Source organism: Rhineura floridana, chromosome 5, assembly GCF_030035675.1.
Source record: "Rhineura floridana isolate rRhiFlo1 chromosome 5, rRhiFlo1.hap2, whole genome shotgun sequence".
In the NCBI taxonomy this organism is placed as follows: Eukaryota; Metazoa; Chordata; class Lepidosauria; order Squamata; family Rhineuridae; genus Rhineura; species Rhineura floridana.
In genome coordinates this window covers 139,104,461-139,123,475 of record NC_084484.1, presented here as the reverse complement: position 1 = coordinate 139,123,475, position 19,015 = coordinate 139,104,461, and the positions used below count along the sequence as shown (strand labels likewise).

Below are 19,015 nucleotides of genomic sequence, written 5' to 3'. Positions count from 1 at the left end.
AGCTTCAACATTAACTTGCTATCTTGTTGTTATATAAATAGTAATGTTATAAAAACTGAATTAGAGGCTGATTCCAAGACATTGCTTAAACTGCACTGGAGCAAAAAAAGGTTCACACCACTGCGGCAAAAGTGTCATCATTGTGTTAAGCCCATCAAAGCTGAACTGTTTTACTTGCTCTGGTCCTTATAAGGCAGAAGAGGTGAACCTTTGGCCCTCTAGATGCTGCTGAACTGCAACTCCTATCAGCCTTAGCAAGCATGGCCAATGCCCAGGGATGATGGGAGTTGCAGTTCAGCAACATTTAGGGCTCATCCAGACAACTGCAAAATGTGTGACACGCCCGCTATGTGTGTTCATTATTTTCCGGTCGTCCAAATGATGTCTCGCGCTGTTACGCATTTTCGCGGGTTAAATCCGCTTCTTGCAATACCGGCAAAAATGCAATTTGCTGTTTAAAATCGGGAATCATCCGCTGTGCCTTCAGGAGTTAGGATGCAATACCGCGGACTTTACAGCTGATGGGTGGTTCTTGAGCGTTTCCCCTTGGCCCTTCTCCTCATTCCAGCCAATCACGTATCTGCACTTTTGCGCATGTGCGAGAATAAGCCCGGGAAAATTGAACCAATCATTGCAATGGTGGGGTGTTGGGGGGGGTCTGCAACTACCGCGCAGATGCATTTTATTTTTTGCCAGCCTGCAAACTGGGCTGCCACTCTGGGTGAGATCTGCAATGCACAGCAAGTGAGAAAGGGGGTGGTGGTCGGTTTCAGCCTGCCTTGGAAAGCTTTGTCAATTTCATTCTACTTGCTGGGGTTTTTGCTTCAAATCAGAAAAGCATACATTTGTTTAAGTGTAATATTGCAAATACAAACAAGAAAAGGGCTTCTGGTCGGTTTCAAGCCTGCTCCAGAAAGCTTTGTCAATTTCATTCTTGTGGGAAGGAAAGGGAGAAGGAGGGGTGTGTGTGACAGTTTCTTGCTTTTTTGGAGAAATAAGTGCAATTGCCAGCATGTGTATCTCCTTAAATATCAATAAAGGCAGAAAAGCATACATTTGTTTAAGTGTAATATCGCAAATACAAACAAGAAAAGGGCTGCTGGTCGGTTTCAAGCCTGCTCGGGAAAGCTTTGTCAATTTCATTCTCCATGGGAAGGAAAGGGAGAAGGAGGGGGGTGTGTGACACGTTTCTTGCTTTTTTGGAGAAATAAGTGCAATTGCCAGCGTGTGTATCTCCTTAAATAGCAATAAAGGCAGAAAAGCATACATTCATTTAAGCATAATATCGCAAACACAAACAAGGCAGGCGTGAAACCGACCAGCAGCCTTTCCTTCCAAGGCGACAACTCCTTTACAGCCATATTGTGCTTCATTGCAAAGAGGGAGAGGAGCATACGTCATTTTCTTGCTGACCAATTGGTTGATAGGGGGAGGTTTTAGAGGCGGAGCTTGGAAAAAGCAAAAAAAATGTAGGGGTCTTACCGCTGCGTGTGCGGGTGCAAAAAAGTGTTTTTTTTAATTGGGAAAGAGTGAACTAAAAGGCAAAGTGAGGACTATCAGACAAACCGAATATGGAAACCGTGGATTATCCCGCTCCACTTGGATAAGCCCTTAGAGGGTCAAAGTTTTCCCAAGCCTGTTATAAGCAGATGCTGCCTTGAAGGCATTGTTGCACAAATGATGGCTTTGATTATCTTCCCTGCTGCAATGCCTTCCAGGTTGCAATAGAGAATTATGATCCCAGACAGAGAGATGGGGCAGAACAAGTGGAAAACCTTATCTATAATAGTCTGTTGACCACCCCATTGCCCAAGCTGGCGCAAAACTGCCGCTGTCTGCTGCTGACTCTGCCTGCATTCCTCCCCTTCTCATCACCTCCATCCTGCATTACAATTAATTGTTTTGCTACTGCAATACTGTGGCATCACCAACATGCTGCCTCTGGGTAAGGTGGCGTACAAGAGTGCCTGAGCTATTGTTGCTTTACTGTGGCAGCTAGAAAATCTTTTTAAAGAAGATTTTCTTGTAGCTTCAGCAAAGCTGCAATGACACAGACGCTGCCCTGGGGCACCTCAGCGTCTTCCTCAGGAAGGGAGAGAGAGCATGCTGGTAGTGGTGCCATGTTAACAGAAGCAAAACAACAATAAAGGAAGGACTGAGGAGAGGAGATGGAGGGGTGTGGGAGCAGTTGCAGGAGCAGGCCTCATCTCAGGCTTCATTCTGAGTAATGGGGTTCTTTCTCAGAGCAAGGAATTGGGATGAGTGATGTGTTTTGGAGAGTCGTGGACTGAGCAGCAGATTCACAGGATGGATGCATGGGTGGAGGGGCCACAGTAGCTGGCCAGGCAGTGACAAAAGTGACCAAAGGCCTGGGGGGGCACTAATTCTCCATTTCCAGCTTCTGCCTGAGGCAACAGTCTTAGGCTGTGAGTACACTAGTCGCCAGAGCAAAGTGTTTCCATTAGCCACATCTGGAGGTGGAATGGGTTAATCGGCCTATCAGTTCCGAAATCTCTTTGAAGTCGAATTTTTTTAAAAAACAGACTCAAGCTGCTCCCACCAGGTTTTCCAGTAAAAAGGAGCAGGGTTTGACTAGCGTTGTGTGCCCGTTTTCAGAAGAGAGAGGTGGAGATGCACTGGAACTGGTAGAACAGAGACTGTGTTTCTACTCTTATTTTGCCTCATGAAAGGAACAGCCCTGCCCTGCCTGGACCCTGCTGCCTGAAAGACATTGCTGCAGTGAATGGGCAGTGTTAACACTACAGGTGGTCTTGCAAGCAATTTGCCTGTAGAGCGGAGTACTTTGGTTTTTTTACTTTTTGTTGTTATTTTGAAGGTTTTTTTTAATCAATTCTTGTTTTTATCCTGTGTGTATGTATATATTTCTGATTGGTTTATAAGCTGTAAACTGAGCTGAGTCCTGTGTAGGATTCCTGTGGGAAAGAGAAGGGTAGAATTGTTTTTATAAGTCTCTTTGAGTTCATTTTTTTGAAAAAAGCAACTGATAAACATAATACACATTTTTTTAAAAAATTGCCTAAATAAACAAATGCCAAGCATGGCAAGTGGTGCAGGCCTGCCTGGCTTTGCCCCATTTGCCACTTCAAAGCAGTAAGAGCAATATTGTCATCTTCACACTAATATGCCAAATTGTGATGGACAAGGGAGAGACCCACTCGAGGTTTTAGTATTCCCTGGAAAGGATGGTAAGCACTGCAGTCTTTTATCCGGAACCATCCTTGCCCTGCCCAAAATAAAACCACTACATGCCACAATCTTGTGGCATACACGCTTGAAGAAAGCTCTGCTACAAGCAGTTGTGAACATGTGTTTGTGGTATTGCATTTGTTGTATTTCCTTCTTTGTTGTAATTTTATGTGAGCCATTTTAATTGTAGAGACCAAGCAAAGGGGGCTTGTTAAATAGGGCATGTGCAAAGTTGCTGGGTGTTTTCTCCTCATGCCACCAGACTTCACTGTCATACCAATGAAATTGATTGGTAGCAGATTCAGGGCAGACAAAAGAAAACATAATTTATAGACTTCACTGCCACAAGATGTGGTGACAGCCACTAGCTTAGATTGCTTTAGAGGAGGATTAGACACATCTGTGGATAGTAGGTCGCTGAATGGCAATCAGTCATAATGGGTTACAGCTACAAGATGCTAAGAAGCAACAGTATTGGAGGCTCATGCCCTGCTTGCGGGCTTCCCGGAGGCATCTGGCTGATCACTGTGGAAAGCAGGATGCTTGATGTGATGGACATTTAGTGTGATCTAGCACCGTTCTTCTTACATTCTGAAGTACTTCAGAATAAACGTAGTGCTCTTTGGAATACTTTTGCAAGAGAAGTTTAACACTTTCTTACTGAAAACTAGCTGGGAAAGCTTCCTGCCTGTGATGTTGGTCATTTTCGTAAGTTCAGCATTCAATCACAAGGCAAGTTCAAATAAATACTTCAAGGAGCATGTACAAGAGGGGATCAATCATTCTTTAATCGTCATGTGACTGCTCTGAAACATCAAGTGCTATCCTTAGCCAGAAAGAAAATCCTCAGCTAGATGACCTCAGGCTCAGAATAACAGTTCTTATGTTCCAATAAATGAACGTAACAAGGCCTTCAGCACCAAATCAACTGCAGTATTAATACAGTGTAATGTTACATCAAAAAGCCCTCACAGTCCACCTACAACAGTGTGAAAACTAAACATATATTAAAAATGTAAAAGATTGAAATGGATTGAAAAATAAACAATGGATTCATTTCAAAGATTAATTTTGTGACTACGCGTATAGTCCTACGTACACTTATCTGGGAATAAGCCCCACTGCATGCAGTGGGACTTACTTCCAAGTAAGCTTACGTAGGATTGCACTTTTAGTTATCACATAAATAATTCTCTAGTTTATTATAACAGAAAGGGCTGCAACTCAGTGAAAGAGTACATGCTTTGCATGCAAAAAAGTTCCCAGCATTTCCAGATTGGTCTAGGAAATTCTTATTTCTGAAACCTTGGAGAGCCACTGCCAGCCAGTGTACACAATACTGAGCTAGATGAATCAATGCCTAGGTAGAAAGCAGCTTTCTGTGCTCCTAGCTTTAGTATGTATGATCAGGAAATTGATGTAGCTTTCAGAGTCTCCCCATATGCACTGGACTACAATTTAGTAATAGGTAAATCCCTGGAATTCTGAAGAACTGTTGAATTGATGGGTCTGGTATTTAAAATACAGTTGTGCTGTGATTTCATAAGATAATATATAGAATACAGCCACCAATTTTATATAAATATTAACTGGGAGTCAGAAAGTGTTTATCAGAATAAATCAATTGCCAAAGAATGAAATGGAAACGGATTGCCTTCAAGTCGGTCCCGACTTATGGCGACCCTATGAATAGGGTTTTCATGGTAAGCGGTATTCAGAGGGGGTTTACCATTGCCTCCCTCTGAAGTTGAGAGGCAGTGACTGGCCCAAGGTCACCCACTGAGCTTCATGGCTGTGTGGGGATTCAAACCTTGGTCTCCCAGATCGTAGTCCAACACTCTCACCTAACCACTAGACTACACTGGCTCTCATTGCCATAGAATACACTACAATAAATTATCATTGTCTGAATTGTTTGACAAAGAAACAAGTGAAAACACATGTAGAGGATAAGGGCAAGTGTTACCTAATGCAACACAGATGATAAAATGTAGAATTGATTACAGTTAGATACATATTTTGAAAGCGTCAAACAATAACAATTTATTGCAATGATTTGTAATAAACAGAGAAAACTGTGTGGCACAGGTCTGGCAGCACTGGCAGGGAGATGCACCTACTAGGGTTAGTGTTTGGGGCAATGGCTGAATTGTCTGTGTTTGTGGGCTGGGCCCAGGCCTTCAAAATCCTTTTTCAAAATGAGAAATTTCACCTTAACATTTAAAGTATTTTCTAATATCCCAAATAAAAAACTCAAACTTGTTGGATATGACTGGATATAGTTATTTGAGTAAGAAAGCCATAGGCAATCCATTTCAAAGGTTCCCCTCTTCATCATGACCATTATACAGTTCACCTTCCTCCTCCTTCTAAAACCAAAGTTAATTATTGTGTCAGTTAGGTTTAACTTTGCCACAAGTTTATCCATGTGTACAGTGAAGATGCATGTAATGAAGGTGACATATATTCGTAGGGTTTTATTTAATGCTGCACAAGTTTCATTTGTGCAGTGAAACTTCCCTTTGTTCTCCTCTCCCTGCATACCCCCCAAATTTGCTCCCCTCTGGAGTAGATTTTGAGGATGTGCAGGGGGAAAGGATGTAGGGGAAAGGAGAGGGAAGTTTCATTGTGCATGTGTAAGTCTGTTGTGCGAGTGGAACAGCAGCACTGAATACAACCCATAGATAGCACTGTCTGAGAAGACAGCCACATATATGCCTAGAGATCTCTTCTCTGAACATTTGGCGTCCCTACTTTTCCAGGGTTCCTGCATGTGCAGATCTCTAACGTATAGAGTTGTGTGTTGGTATGTGTAGGAAGGTTCTTTTCAGACTGTATACTGAATGCACATATGTTGGGAGACAGTCAAACTCTGCTGCACCCCCCATGTACATTCATGGTTTACAGATAATGTATAAGGGTTAAAATTATGCTGGTTTAAGAGGATTTATCAACACCAATATAAAATTCCTGCCATTTTTGAAACCACACTACAAAAGGGTATATGAACCAGCAATAAAAACTGGAGATTATTGGAAACAAAAAAAGAGAGGAGAGTGAATACTAGTCATCTGGTGTTAATTCCAAAATGCTGGCTGGTTATGGTCATTTGGGATAGTGTAAGAAAAAATTGACCTACATTTTGTTGCTTATGGGTCCCAGTTCTAACATGACTGCTCTCCACTGCACTTCCAGACAGCATCTTGGCTCATTCTACCACACACGACATCCACAGTGCACAAGGAAAGGAATATCTGTAAACTCATCTTGTAATGCAATCCATGGAAGCAAAAGGATTACATTTCATTTACCTGGTAAAGTGTACCAGCTTTCCAAAATAAGATCCAGGAAGTGGAAACAAGAATAGTCTGCTGTGCAACACAGCATATGCACATACTTTCAAGACCCATCTTCTTCAGTCTTGTTGCTATAGGGCAGGCTTTTTTTTAAAGCTGCATAGTGTTTATTTTGCAATGTTTACCAAGCTCCATTTCATGCCAAATGTTTTCTATTTCATTATATTTCTATCAATAAGTAAATGTGTACATTTTACAGAGACACATAAGCAGAATACTGTTCCAAATTTAATTCAAGTAGCCTGGCTCTTTTTGTCATTTTGGTCAGGTAAAGCTAACTCTGTCATCTGATCTACTTTGCTGGCTTGTCCCCTCCTAGACAGAAACTATTTTAGGTCAGATGGGTTAGTCTTGCATTGTTGAACATAATTCTGGGAGGTACCCTTCTAAGAACAGCCTGAGGACTAACAAGAATGTGAGGCACTATGGAAAAAGTTGAGTATTTGTTTTTCTTTCAAACTGCTTATGGTAATGTTTCAGTATACTGGGAAACATGTAATAACAACGTTTCCTACTGGTGCATTCTGGCATCAGAATTAGATTGTCCTTTTTGCCTATTCAGAGAGTAATACTGTTTTAGCACATTCAGAGAGTAACACTGTTTTAGCACCAATGCAGATTAAGTGTAATCAGTTCAGAAAGAACTGCCTGAACTTGCTGTCAAGTTAATGTGATAGGGTGGATCAACCTTCTCAATGATATAGAGAATTATCAACCAAAGTGTGACAAATAAGGAGTGTTCAAGCAAGTGCTTTTTTGGGGAAAAGGTGAGGGCCCTTTTATCATACCTTGATAAAAGATCATATCTTGGGTGCCAGTACAAAATGGCTGCCATAGGCAGCAAAAAAGCACTGGCTCTAGTATCAGTTCAACAGAAGTTTTCGTTGCCACCACACCCCGGTAATTAAGACAACAGTTGGAATTAAAGGATTATATTTATTAATACTAAATCAAGGCTTTGCAACTGGCTGACCCAAAACCTAACATAAATAGCAGAAAGAAATGCTGGGACAGCCCCAAGTTTTCTCCCTTGGGCAACACCACCCTGACATAAGGTCTCATATCTATAAGGTTATCTGATGCATGCCTTTCTTTGCGGGTCTGCTTCAAATGCAAGCTAAATTTGCATTTATGCTAAACCATCCCACCTCCACTATCCAGCATTCAGTGGGAAGAAACCTCCCAGGCCCACATAATGCTCCCCTCCCTCAAGCCAGCCAGCAATAAGAGGAAGGGCTCACTTCATTTATTAGATTTATATCCCGCCCTTCCTCCCAGTAGGAGCCCAGGGAGGCACTACCTGCCAACATGTAACAAAACTGATCTGCCAGCTGAATCAGGCAGTGTGAAGTAGACAAAAAGGGATGGTCCCCAAAAGATAACTGAGAGGCCCTCAGAAGGCAATCAGCTTCACCCACACTGACAAATAGGATGGGTGGGTTGCCACATCCAATGAAGAAGTCACTTGGGGAGTAGAGCAACCTTATAAATGCTAACCTCTGGCCACTGATTTGGTGGCCCCCATTGTGTGACAGGGGCCAGTCAAAAACATCATGGTGCTTCATTCTGCACCAACGAGGAGTGGGGCCAAATTAATCTGGAGGAGTGCTAGAGCTGCAGGGTTCTGAAAAACATTCTACATGTTATGAAACTATAATGTAATAATATAACTGTAAAAAGCAAAAAATGAGTTTATTTATTTAATTATTTAGTTAGTTAGTTAGTTATTAGATTTATACCCCGCCCGTCCTCCCAGTAGGAGCCCAAATATATGTGGGATGTTAGCATGTTAAATTTCGTGGTAGGCAAGACTCAATCACCCAAGGCCCTACTGAACTCCTAAACAGATGTACAGTATTAGCTATTTCAAAGTGCCTAAAGCAATCAAACAAAGGCTGATCACAAAAAATGTAATACGGGTTCTCAGAGCAAAGTTAGAATATCATACTCCAAATTTCTATAGCAGAAGAAAATGCTACATAACATTTATATCCTACAGTTTTGATAGAATCATGTTCCCAAGGCAGCTAAAGGAAATGTAATAAAAACAATAAAAAGGTTGGGAGATATTGACTTGATGTTCGATGGGGTGAAACTGCCCCTAAAGGACCAGGTCCGCAGCCTTGGGGTTGTTCTTGATTCCAAGCTGTCCATGGAGGCTCAGATTTCGGCAGTGAGTCGGGCAGCTTGGTATCAATTACACCTCATACGTAGACTGCAACCATACCTTCCTGTTCATCAGCTCCCACTGGTGGTACATGCCCTGGTCACCTCTCGTTTGGATTACTGTAATGCGCTCTACGTGGGGCTATCCTTGAAAACGGTCCGGAAATTACAACTTATACAAAATGCAGCAGCTCGACTACTTACAAACTGTCGCCGCCGGGAGCATATCACTCCAGTGCTGTTTGACCTGCACTGGCTCCCAGTTGTTTTCCGGGCCCAATTCAAGGTGTTGGTATTAACCTTTAAATCCCTACACGGTCTTGGCCCAGTTTATCTGATGGAGCGCCTCCAATGCCACCAATTATGCCGCCCCACAAGATCAGCCACACAGGGCCTTCTCTCAGTCCCGCCAACTAAAACAGCTAGGTTGCTGGGGACTAGAGAGAGGGCATTCTCAGTGGCGGCCCCCACTCTCTGGAACTCCCTCCCGTATGATCTTCGGCATGCCCCTTCCCTGAATGTATTCCGCCAGGCCTTGAAGACCTGGCTTTTCAGACAGGCCTTCGGGACTTCCGGGGAGGGTTAATCTCTATGACTAATTGCCTATTACTCTGAACTGTCATTGTTTTACAGTTTTTATCGTTTGTATTGTATTATTATGATGTATTTATTGTAACTGAGATGTACGTCGCCTAGAGTGGCCATCGGCCAGATAGGCGACACATAAATTAAATTATTATTATTTTTTTATTATTAATTTGCAATTAGCTAAGGGAAGGAATTGAGAATATGTTGTAGGAAACTCCAGGTTGGAGTATTGCATCACATATAGACAAATCTAAGCACCATCCAAATAAGAAAAGTAATTGGATTTTGAGTAAGAAGTTCTTTTTTTTTTCGGTAAAAAGAGAGAGAGAGAGAGAGAGAGAGAGAGAGAGAGAGAGGTGCCAGTAAAAACCCTGAATATGAATAGAACTGAGGACTCTGTATTTGCATACAGGAGGAAACAAGATTATGGTACAAAGAACTTTAGAAATGTGGTAAGTGGAAACCTACAAGCATTCATAGCGGCTGAGCAGATTGCTGTTCTCTTTTGTTTTAAAAAAAAGACGGGACATAAGTTTTTAAAAATAAATAAAATGAGCAAAAAGGAGGGAAAAGGCTCTCCATTTTCCAACATGGCTCTTACTCTTTCCCCTGCTGCACCTGCCACTAGCATCAGGATAGATGCAGGCCATGTGGCACCTGAGGTGGGAGGCTCCACTGCCCCTGCAACTCCACTCTTCCTCCTCTCACCCTGTATTTAATTAATATATTTTGCTTCTGCTCATGTGCTAGCAGCGCTGACTGCTCCACCATGCCTTTTTCTCAGGAAGAGGATTTGTCCTCAGGCTGATGCATTCTGGGCAAGGTGCCCTAGGAGAGTTCCTGGGCCACCGCCACTCTTCTGCCACAGCTAGATATTATCTTTTAAATTTAGTTAAAAGTTTAAAGTTACTATACAGGAGGGCCCTGCTTTTCGGCAGCCCACTTTTCGGCGTTCCGCTAATATGGCGGTTTTCAATTAGAGTAAGGCCCCACTCATACAGCACTTGTTCTGCTTTTATGCTGTTTTCCGGGCATCGGGTGCCATTTTATTGACTGAGTTCCACTTTTTGGCGGATTTCGCATTTAGACGGAGGTCTGGAATGTAACCCACCGTATGAATGGGGCCCTACTGTATTCTCTTTTAACTGGTTTTAAAAGAGACTTTATAGCTGCTGTGGAAAAGTGATGGTGTCTTCCAGGTAGGGATGGGGGAGAATATCCACCAAATTGGACTTAGCAGCAGATTCCATCTGAATTCAACAGTCTGCTATCTTTTCGGACTGGCACCAATTTCTTATGGCGGGCCGTGGTTGTAATAGGTACAGATTTTGTGGCCACGGCTGCAATTGGCAAGATTTTCTTTTTAACCCCCCCCCCATTTTATGTAATTTATCTTCGTAATCAAAGTTGATGCATTCGTAACACTATAGGTGTGATAACGATCACCATTTATCCATTATATATTATGAAAAAATGTGTTATCGCCATGCAGTGCAAAAAATATTGGCTGCCTGGTCTGCTCTAAGTTCATATGTTATCAATGTTAATTGTCAAATCATCCTGCAATTTCATGTTTTTAAAGCAAGACAGCTCAGAGCATTCTGAATCTGCATCTCCTTGCATGGGAAACATTACCAAAAAACCCTACGTGGAACACTGTGATCATTTACATAAGTATTTATGTTAACAATATACCTGTTAACTTCTAATCTTCAGGATACCCGAAAGATTGTCTTACCCCTTATATACCCAGTCGATCACTGCACTCTGCAGGTGAGGGCCTCCTGCAGATACCATCTTATCAGGAGGTTCATTGTGCACAATATAGGAAACGGACCTTTAGTGTGGTGGCACCTACTCTGTGGAATTCCCTCCCCTTAAATATAGGCAGGCGCCATCTCTGCTGTCTTTTGGGCGCCTTTTGAAAACTTTCCTCTTTCAACAAGCCTTTTAAAGTAAGACCTATCCCAGTCTGCGTCTGTGTTAGAATTGCTTTTAATATGTTTTCTTTAATAATATGTTTTTAACCCTTTTTTGTTTTGTTTTTAAAGATGTTTTTAAAGCTTTTAAAAAATGTTGTTAATGTTGTTTTGTTTTAATGTATTTTAAGGTCTTTTATGATGTTTTAAAGTGTTTTTAGTGTTTCTGTTTGCCGCCCTGGGCTCCTGCTGGGAGGAAGGGCAGGATATAAATCTAACAACAACAACAACACATTTTTTTGGCCACCAAAAAAAACACCCTGTGGATCAAATCGCTAAAAAACACACACAGCAGATTGAATCGGCACGTGCAAGAGCAAGCAGGAACAAAAAAAGGGTGGATTGGGATTGAACAATGTACTATCTACAAGCAGATCAGAATTAGGCAGTGAACCTCATCCCTACTTTCAGCCACCTCAATCAGAATGTCTCTGTCTGAGCAAGGACCCCCTGCCACCTGAGGTGAGGTAACAGTTTGCCTAATGGGAGCACTGTCCTCGATGGGCATTCATGAGCTAAATACAAAAGAAAAAGTAATCCTACATGGTCCACTCTTCAGTTGTCCACACAGCCAACATTTAATCCCACTGCAACAACCAGTTTAGTAGTTCCCTATCTTTTTTATTTGCTGTTTCTACCTTGTGCATATTCCCAGCTGGCAGAGAGCAATTCCTTAACGGCTATGTCTAAAACCAACAGCAGTCCTGTTCCTCTCAAATCTGCAACAATGGACTGGATGAGGGCCAATAAACTGAGGCTCAATCCAGACAAGATTGAGATGCTGCTAGTGGGTGGTTCTTCTGACCAGATGGTGGATGTCCAACCTGTCCTGGATGGGGTTGCACTCCCCCGGAAGGAGCAGGTTTGTAGCTTGGGGGTTCTCCTACAACCATCTCTGTCACTTGAGGCCCAGGTAGCCTCGGTGGCATGGAGTGCCTTCTACCAACTTCGGTTGGTGGCCCAGCTGCGCCCCTATCTGGACAGGGATAACCTGGCTTCAGTTGTCCATGCTCTGGTAACCTCCAAGTAAGATTACTGCAATGCACTCTATGTGGGGCTGCCTCTGAAGACGGTTCAGAAACTGCAGTTTGTGGAAATGCAGCGGCCAGATTGGTAACAGGTACCAGACAGTCCGAACACATAAAACCGATTCTGGCCCGCTTGCATTGGCGGCCTGTATGTTTCCAAGCTCGATTCAAGGTGCTGGTTTTGAGCTATAAAGCCTTACACGGCTTGGGACCACAATACCTGATGGAACGCCTCTCCCGATACGAACCCACCCGTACACTACGCTCAATATCTAAGGCCCTCCTCCGGGTGCCTACTCTGAGGAAGCTCGGAGGGTGGCAACAAGGGAGAGGACCTTCTCAGTGGTGGCCTCCAAATTATGGAATGATCTCCCTGACGAGGTACGCCTGGCGCCATCACTGTTATTTTTTCGGCGCCAGGTCAAGACTTTCCTCTTCTCCCAGGCATTTTAGCATGTGTTTTTAAAATTGTTTAAAATTTTTTAAATTGTTTTAAATTGTTTTTAAAAGATGTGTTTTAAATTTGTATATTTGTTTTTAATGTTTTTAGTTACTGTAAACCGCCCAGAGAGCTTCAGCTATGGGGCGGTATACAAATACAATAAATAAATAAATAAATAAAATAAATCTGTAGAATGTTTTAAAAAGTAACCAGTGCCTTTTGTCTAGAGATTTTGTCACTTTGCTTTGAGACAAACAGCAGTTCTACTGTCATACCCAAAATAAAATTTTGGGAGAAAGTCATTCCACTTTTCTAATAGTTCCACACTCTTCTGAAATTATCTGGGCAGGTGATAAAAATCACGTTACCAATTTAAATCTGTGTGGCAGTTAGAAATTAAGTCGAGTCTTTTCACCCAGCTTAGCCACAACAACTCCACTGTGCACATAGCATTTACCCTACAGTCGTATCTCAGTTAATGAAGTACATGCGTTCCTGGACATTACTTCTTTAACAGAAACTTCAGTACCAGAGGTAGGAATAATATGGAAGGAATAGGGACAGGTTCCTACACCACAAAAAAAGAAAGCAGTCCAACATATTTCAGCATGCCTTTTAATCAAAACTAACAATTCGCATGTCTGAAATGAACCAACCAGGTCAGGTAAGCCTTGCATACAGACCACTTGAAGGCTTTTTCCAAAATGCATCAAGGGATGCCTGCCTTGCCTTTTTTCATTTATCATGTAGCATCTTGCCATAGCAATCTAAAGCTTCGAGCACTGTTCTCCTCTCCATACACTCAAGCACGCAGGCAAGGGGCAGTTGCCACCATCACCCTGTGCTTGGTCTCTCTCTTTCTCTCTCTTTCTCTTTCATCTTCCCCTGCACTCGAGCAGTAAACAGTGCTTCCAGAGTACCCAAAAACTGTTTACTGTGGTGGCACCTGTGCCATCTGGCAAGCAGCACCACTCCTGCCACGTGTGAGAGGGCTGCCTGCAGCAGTTGCAATCCAATAGACAAGGAGCCACATTCTGCCCCCCACCCCCCAAAAAAAACTTTGTTAAAAGGAGCTTCTTTCCTGGAGGATTTGTTAACTGAGGCATTACTGTACTCTCCTTCTGCTGACAAGTTTATGCAACAGCAGCAGCATTGCTGATGGCAAACTCAGCCTGAATGCTGGCATGATTAGTGTTGCACACCAGAAGCTAAATACATGGCATACCTTAGTCAACATTTCACAGATTATAAAGCCGTGTGGGTTCACACAATTAAAGCTCTGGTATAGCCAGACTTGTTAGTTATGCTAATACCTGCAGTGGTTGTGCTCTTAGTGAAAGACACATTGAGAATTTCTATGTAAGGCAAGGATGGGAAACCTTTTTGCCCCTGCCAGAGAGTGACATGTGGTGGTAGAAAGGAGTGACCAGCAGCAGGCAGAATGTGGCAATGGACAAAGTCATTAACTGTCCTGTTCTCAGCAGGCTCTTTAAGGAGGCAAGAGACTCCCCAGCAGAAACACAAGGGCACTATCCAGGGTCAGCCCAAAGTCAGAGTCCAGAGTCTACCTCAAAAAGGGGGGTCAGGCAAGAATCAGAGTCAGAGCAGTCCAGGGTCAGAAGTCAAGCAGTCTGTAAGTAACCCAGGTAAGGAACAAGGCAAGAGACAGGTCCGGGGTCCAAAGGCAATCTTTAGACAGGTCAGGTACAGAGCCCTTCCAGCCTTGCACTGGGGGTTTTATGCTGGAGCTGCTGAACCACACCCCAAACCTCAGCTGACTCTCATTGATCACCTGCAGCCAGTCCTTTACTCTAGGCCTGTTATCAGGCACTCCTCTGGATGGGATAGGCCTCCATGTGGCGTCGGTGGTGATGCCTTTCCCTTGGGCTCAGGGACTGTTCAGACACAATGTCATAGGCCAAACTTGCCCTGGGTGCAGACGACCTATCCTGGACCTCGTCATAGGATTCTGGCCCCTCACCCTGAGCTAGGGCTGGGTCCAAGACCAGAGCCTTCTGGTCTTCCTCCGATGAGGACTCCCCTGGCTGGGACCTGACATTAACACACACACACTCACAAACTAACCCCCATTCACTCACTCAAACACAACCTTCCTACTACTTCTCTCTCTCTCTCTCTCTCTCTCTCTTTCTCTCTCATACACACACACACACACACACACACTTTCCCTGCTTACTAGTTGATCAGCTACTAGCAGCACACGGATAGTGATCTTGGCTGGATTGGGAGCACTGGAGGGAGAGTTTAAAGCCAATATGGAAAGATCACTATCACCATGCTGCCCAATCTTGACTGGATGTGCAAAAGATCACTACTCTGTGCTGCTGTTAGTAGCATGGGGACAATCTTGGCTGCACTGCGGGGAGGTTAAAGCCTCTTCTCCCTTCCCTGTGTTCCCAGGGTGTAAAAGACTGCTGTGCCCATGCTAAGTATTTTGAGCTGCAATCAGTAGGGATTAGGGATGGGGGACCTGTGGCACGCAGGATGTTGCTGGGCTCCAGCTCCCACCAGCCCCAGCCAGCATGGTCAATAGGCCAGGGGTGATGGGAACTGTAGTACAGCAACACTGAGAGCAACCCATCCCGTACCCGTAATCTATGCTGATTGCTGAAGCATTTCCCTGGTTTAGAAAGACAGTTCTGTGGCCATTTTCACAGTTCTCTGAATGCCAATGAGATTCTGATAAAGAAACAGGCAGAGAGAAAAAAGGTCCCACATTGGTTGCAGCAGGATGTTGTGAAGTGGGCAAATTCCCAGCGCATAAAATGCAGTCAATTTGCTGGTGATCATACAAACTACTCAACGGATAGGCACACACTTAAATAAGATTGGGTTCATTATGGAATATTTATGTTGCATAGCAAAACTGACTAGGAACTGTAGAACAGATTCAACATGGCCATCTACAGCTGAAGTGAGAATAGAAGTGGTGTTATCTGGCTGCTAAATTTCTCTGAGAAAGCTACTGGTGCCTTGAAATGCCCGTAGACAACTAAAAGACATGCAATCCCAATTGAAAGTTCTTGCCTCTGCATAAAATGACATTTACATTTCAGTCGGTGCTGCCCGGTTGGCACTGACCCATGACAGGGCCTTCTCGGTGGTGGTTCTCTGTTTATAGAATGCCTTTCCTGGTGAGGTATGTCTGTCTCTCTCACAATTAACTTTCAGGAGGAATGTACAGACATTCCTGTTCACCCAGGCATTTGATAGCTGAAAGACACTGTTCCTGGCAAGCACAAAATCACTGGTTGGCGACCTTGACATTATTAGCTGTGGGGGTATGTTCCTGTTTTGAAATGCTTTAAATATAGTTTTGTTTACAGTTGTATTGCTTTATCCTTTGGTGTTTGGAGCTCCTTTGGGAGGAAAAGTAAGAAATGTGATACATAATAGTAAAATAAATAAATTGCAAACCATTTATTTAATAGATTCTTCCTATTCATCAATGCATAGAAGAGTGTTAAAATAAAATGTCAGAAGATGGAAGTGATTTCATTATGTTTAAAGTGAAGGGAGAGGAAAAAAAGTTTGTTTGTATCAGCATTAACGACCATGACTTCCAACTGCAAACCATAGTCACAAACCAGATATGTGGCATTAAGACAGGCTATCAAAATCATGCACGTGCAAACATAATGATCTAACTTTTGCACACCTGCTTTTGCAGTCAGATAACTGGTTTTTCACGTAGTGACTTGACTGTAATTATTAAATCTCTTTCCATTACACTTCTCTAAGTATCAAACCAACTTTCCAAGAACCGCTACAGAAAGTAGTATTCTCCCTGCTGACAATTCCAAAACTGAAATTTTAAAACAGATGTTTCCCATCATCATATTCAATCAGGTGCCTGTGGAAGTGGCAGCACCTCAAAAAAGCAAAACTTTTAAGTTGATGCTTGAAGAATAGCGTATTTGTGTGAACAACTTCTCCAATGGCTCCGCAAATAACTGGCATCCAAAAGTCTTATTGGCTCTCTTTCCTACAGCTGCAGGAAACAAAATTTCTTTCCTTGCTTGTACCAGGGATAGGAAATCCAATTTCATGACATAAGGCCAGGAAGAAGTAAGTTTTGCATCCTGGAGTGAAAAACCGAGCACTGGGATTCTAGGACCATAGTAAGAGTGGGGAAAGTTCAGACCCTGGAATTGTTAGTCTACCCAGAAATAAATCTGGCAGGAGGCTCTTGCAGGGATTATGGAGTGACTTTAAAGTGCTCTCTTCAATCAGAGTTCTTACACTGTATTTATATGTGTGGCTTTTGCATGGGATTAAACAATACTAAGGAAAGTGTGCATTGTTTGTGCTTCAGTGACTTGATTTTTTTATTTGACAAGCCAATGGAGACAAATCTCGTTGTTTCTAGAATGCAATTCCAGTGAAACTCAAATGTTTTGACAAAATACACAATACCTTCAAACAGCTAACACAGCAAAAAAGGTATCATATTACAGCTGTAGATGTTTGAATAGCTGCTCATATTTATTTATTTAATGCATAGACTTAATTTGAGAGGTTGACTTGTGGCTTTGTTTTACTGTAGTGGGGGAATATTCCCAGTGACCCAAGCATAAAATGTGAAGCATTTTTCTTTGCCAGAAATCTACACTTAAGGATAGTTATGGCTACAGTCCCATAAAAGTGGATAGGAAAGGCAAATAAAACCATCTGCAAGGTTTGTGCCTTGGAAAAGATCCATATTCCAAACACAGGCAATACATACTATTTAACCCCACAGTGTACAGACACTGCTAAATGCTAACTTATATTCATTTTTTAATCTTCAAAATGTGAAGTATGGCCCCACACCAAAGGAATACCTTTTATAGAAACAACGTAAAAACATAGTCTATGCAGCTATTCTATTTCATTATAAAGGATAATGAACATAACTTCCATTTTACAAGGAAGAGGATAAAATTCCAACATGCAAATGTTCAAAGTCAAGATGGAGACTCATTCAGTATTTTACAGGTGGAAGATAATTGTCTGTATGAGGTAGGTAAGGTCAAGACATCTTCATGGTTGCTGTTCTCTGACTGAGCATTCGCCTAAGCAACTGAACATTTAAAAAGAAAAACTGCTTCTTCTTCTATAAAGTGTCTTCTTGAAGCTCTCTGCACACTTTGTGTGCATCAGCAAAGCACACAGTGTACTTAAAAGAATTTCACCAAAGTCAACAGAAAAGTGTGAAGTGCACAAACTGTTGTATAGCACACTGCTTTAGAGCCAAGGTGTTGCAAAGTATTTCTTGATCTAGATTTAGAAGTATGGTATTAATTTTACATTACAATTGGATTTTTTTTTGGTAGTGATAGAATATTTACAAACTGCCAAACACCACAGATAAAATTGATGGGGGTTAGGGTAGTGCCTTAGATTTTGCATATTTAGACAATATAGAGGAGATCAAGGGCAGTTTTTGCAACCGCCTTGCCTCTTCCAAACATGGATTTCAGTAGCAATTAAGGATAAGTACCCTGAAAAACAGAATCCTTAAAAACATGGGGTGCACCTCACCCACATTTCCTTGTGGTCACATCACAAATGTACATAAGTTAATGTTCAACCAAACAGTAACATTGGTTTTCATAAGCTTGCAACATGGATTTCCTTGTTGGAATCATGAAACACAAAGGCTATTCTAATCCTTTGCTTTGTTTACACAAAGAGTTTTAAGGTATTCTATATTTCATGCATGGTTTTTTCCCTTTCCCCCCTTTACATTTCTGTCTCATAATGTCCTTAATCCTTTCATACATGCTGAAAGGTTGTCTCATTAAGACCAATCATTTCCCCCAAAAGCAAAGTATAAAAATATCACATCTACTTGCCTCTTGGCAATTTCTGAGCATTTCCAAGGTTTAGTGCAATATTTCCACAGAAAAGTAGAAAGACCAGCCTTGATATCATGCTTTCAAACCCAGGCTTGTACAGTGAAAGATGCTGAGGGTGTCATACAAGGTAATGCAAGCTGCAAAACTGTTCTCTGTCACAGAGGCAGCAAAACTTTGACAGCAGTTTAGTTTACACTGTGGGAGGAGACAGTATGACATCACACTGTTTCACTTCAACTTAGAAGAGAATTAAAATATAAATGATATTATCAATCTCTTGACTAAAAGAGATTTGCTGTTGCTGTTACAGAGCACCATCTCTGAGATATGCAGAATTTTTACCTACAATCACTTGCCTTGCCTGTTTACATTGGTAAGAATAATTATA

General features: G+C 42.3%; 1 protein-coding gene across 29 annotated transcripts in view; it reads right to left on the bottom strand.

The window, feature by feature from the left end:
* ABI3BP (ABI family member 3 binding protein) overlaps positions 1-18,771 on the bottom strand; it is a 235,902-nt gene extending 217,131 nt beyond the window's left edge. For all 29 annotated transcript variants that reach the window (XM_061628187.1, XM_061628192.1, XM_061628194.1 and 26 more), the window contains exon 1: positions 18,625-18,771. In XM_061628187.1, coding sequence (XP_061484171.1) covers positions 18,625-18,703 — 79 coding nt within the window. In that variant the 5' untranslated portion in view covers positions 18,704-18,771. The remainder of the gene's footprint in view (positions 1-18,624) is intronic.
* Positions 18,772-19,015: the final 244 nt, after the last annotated feature.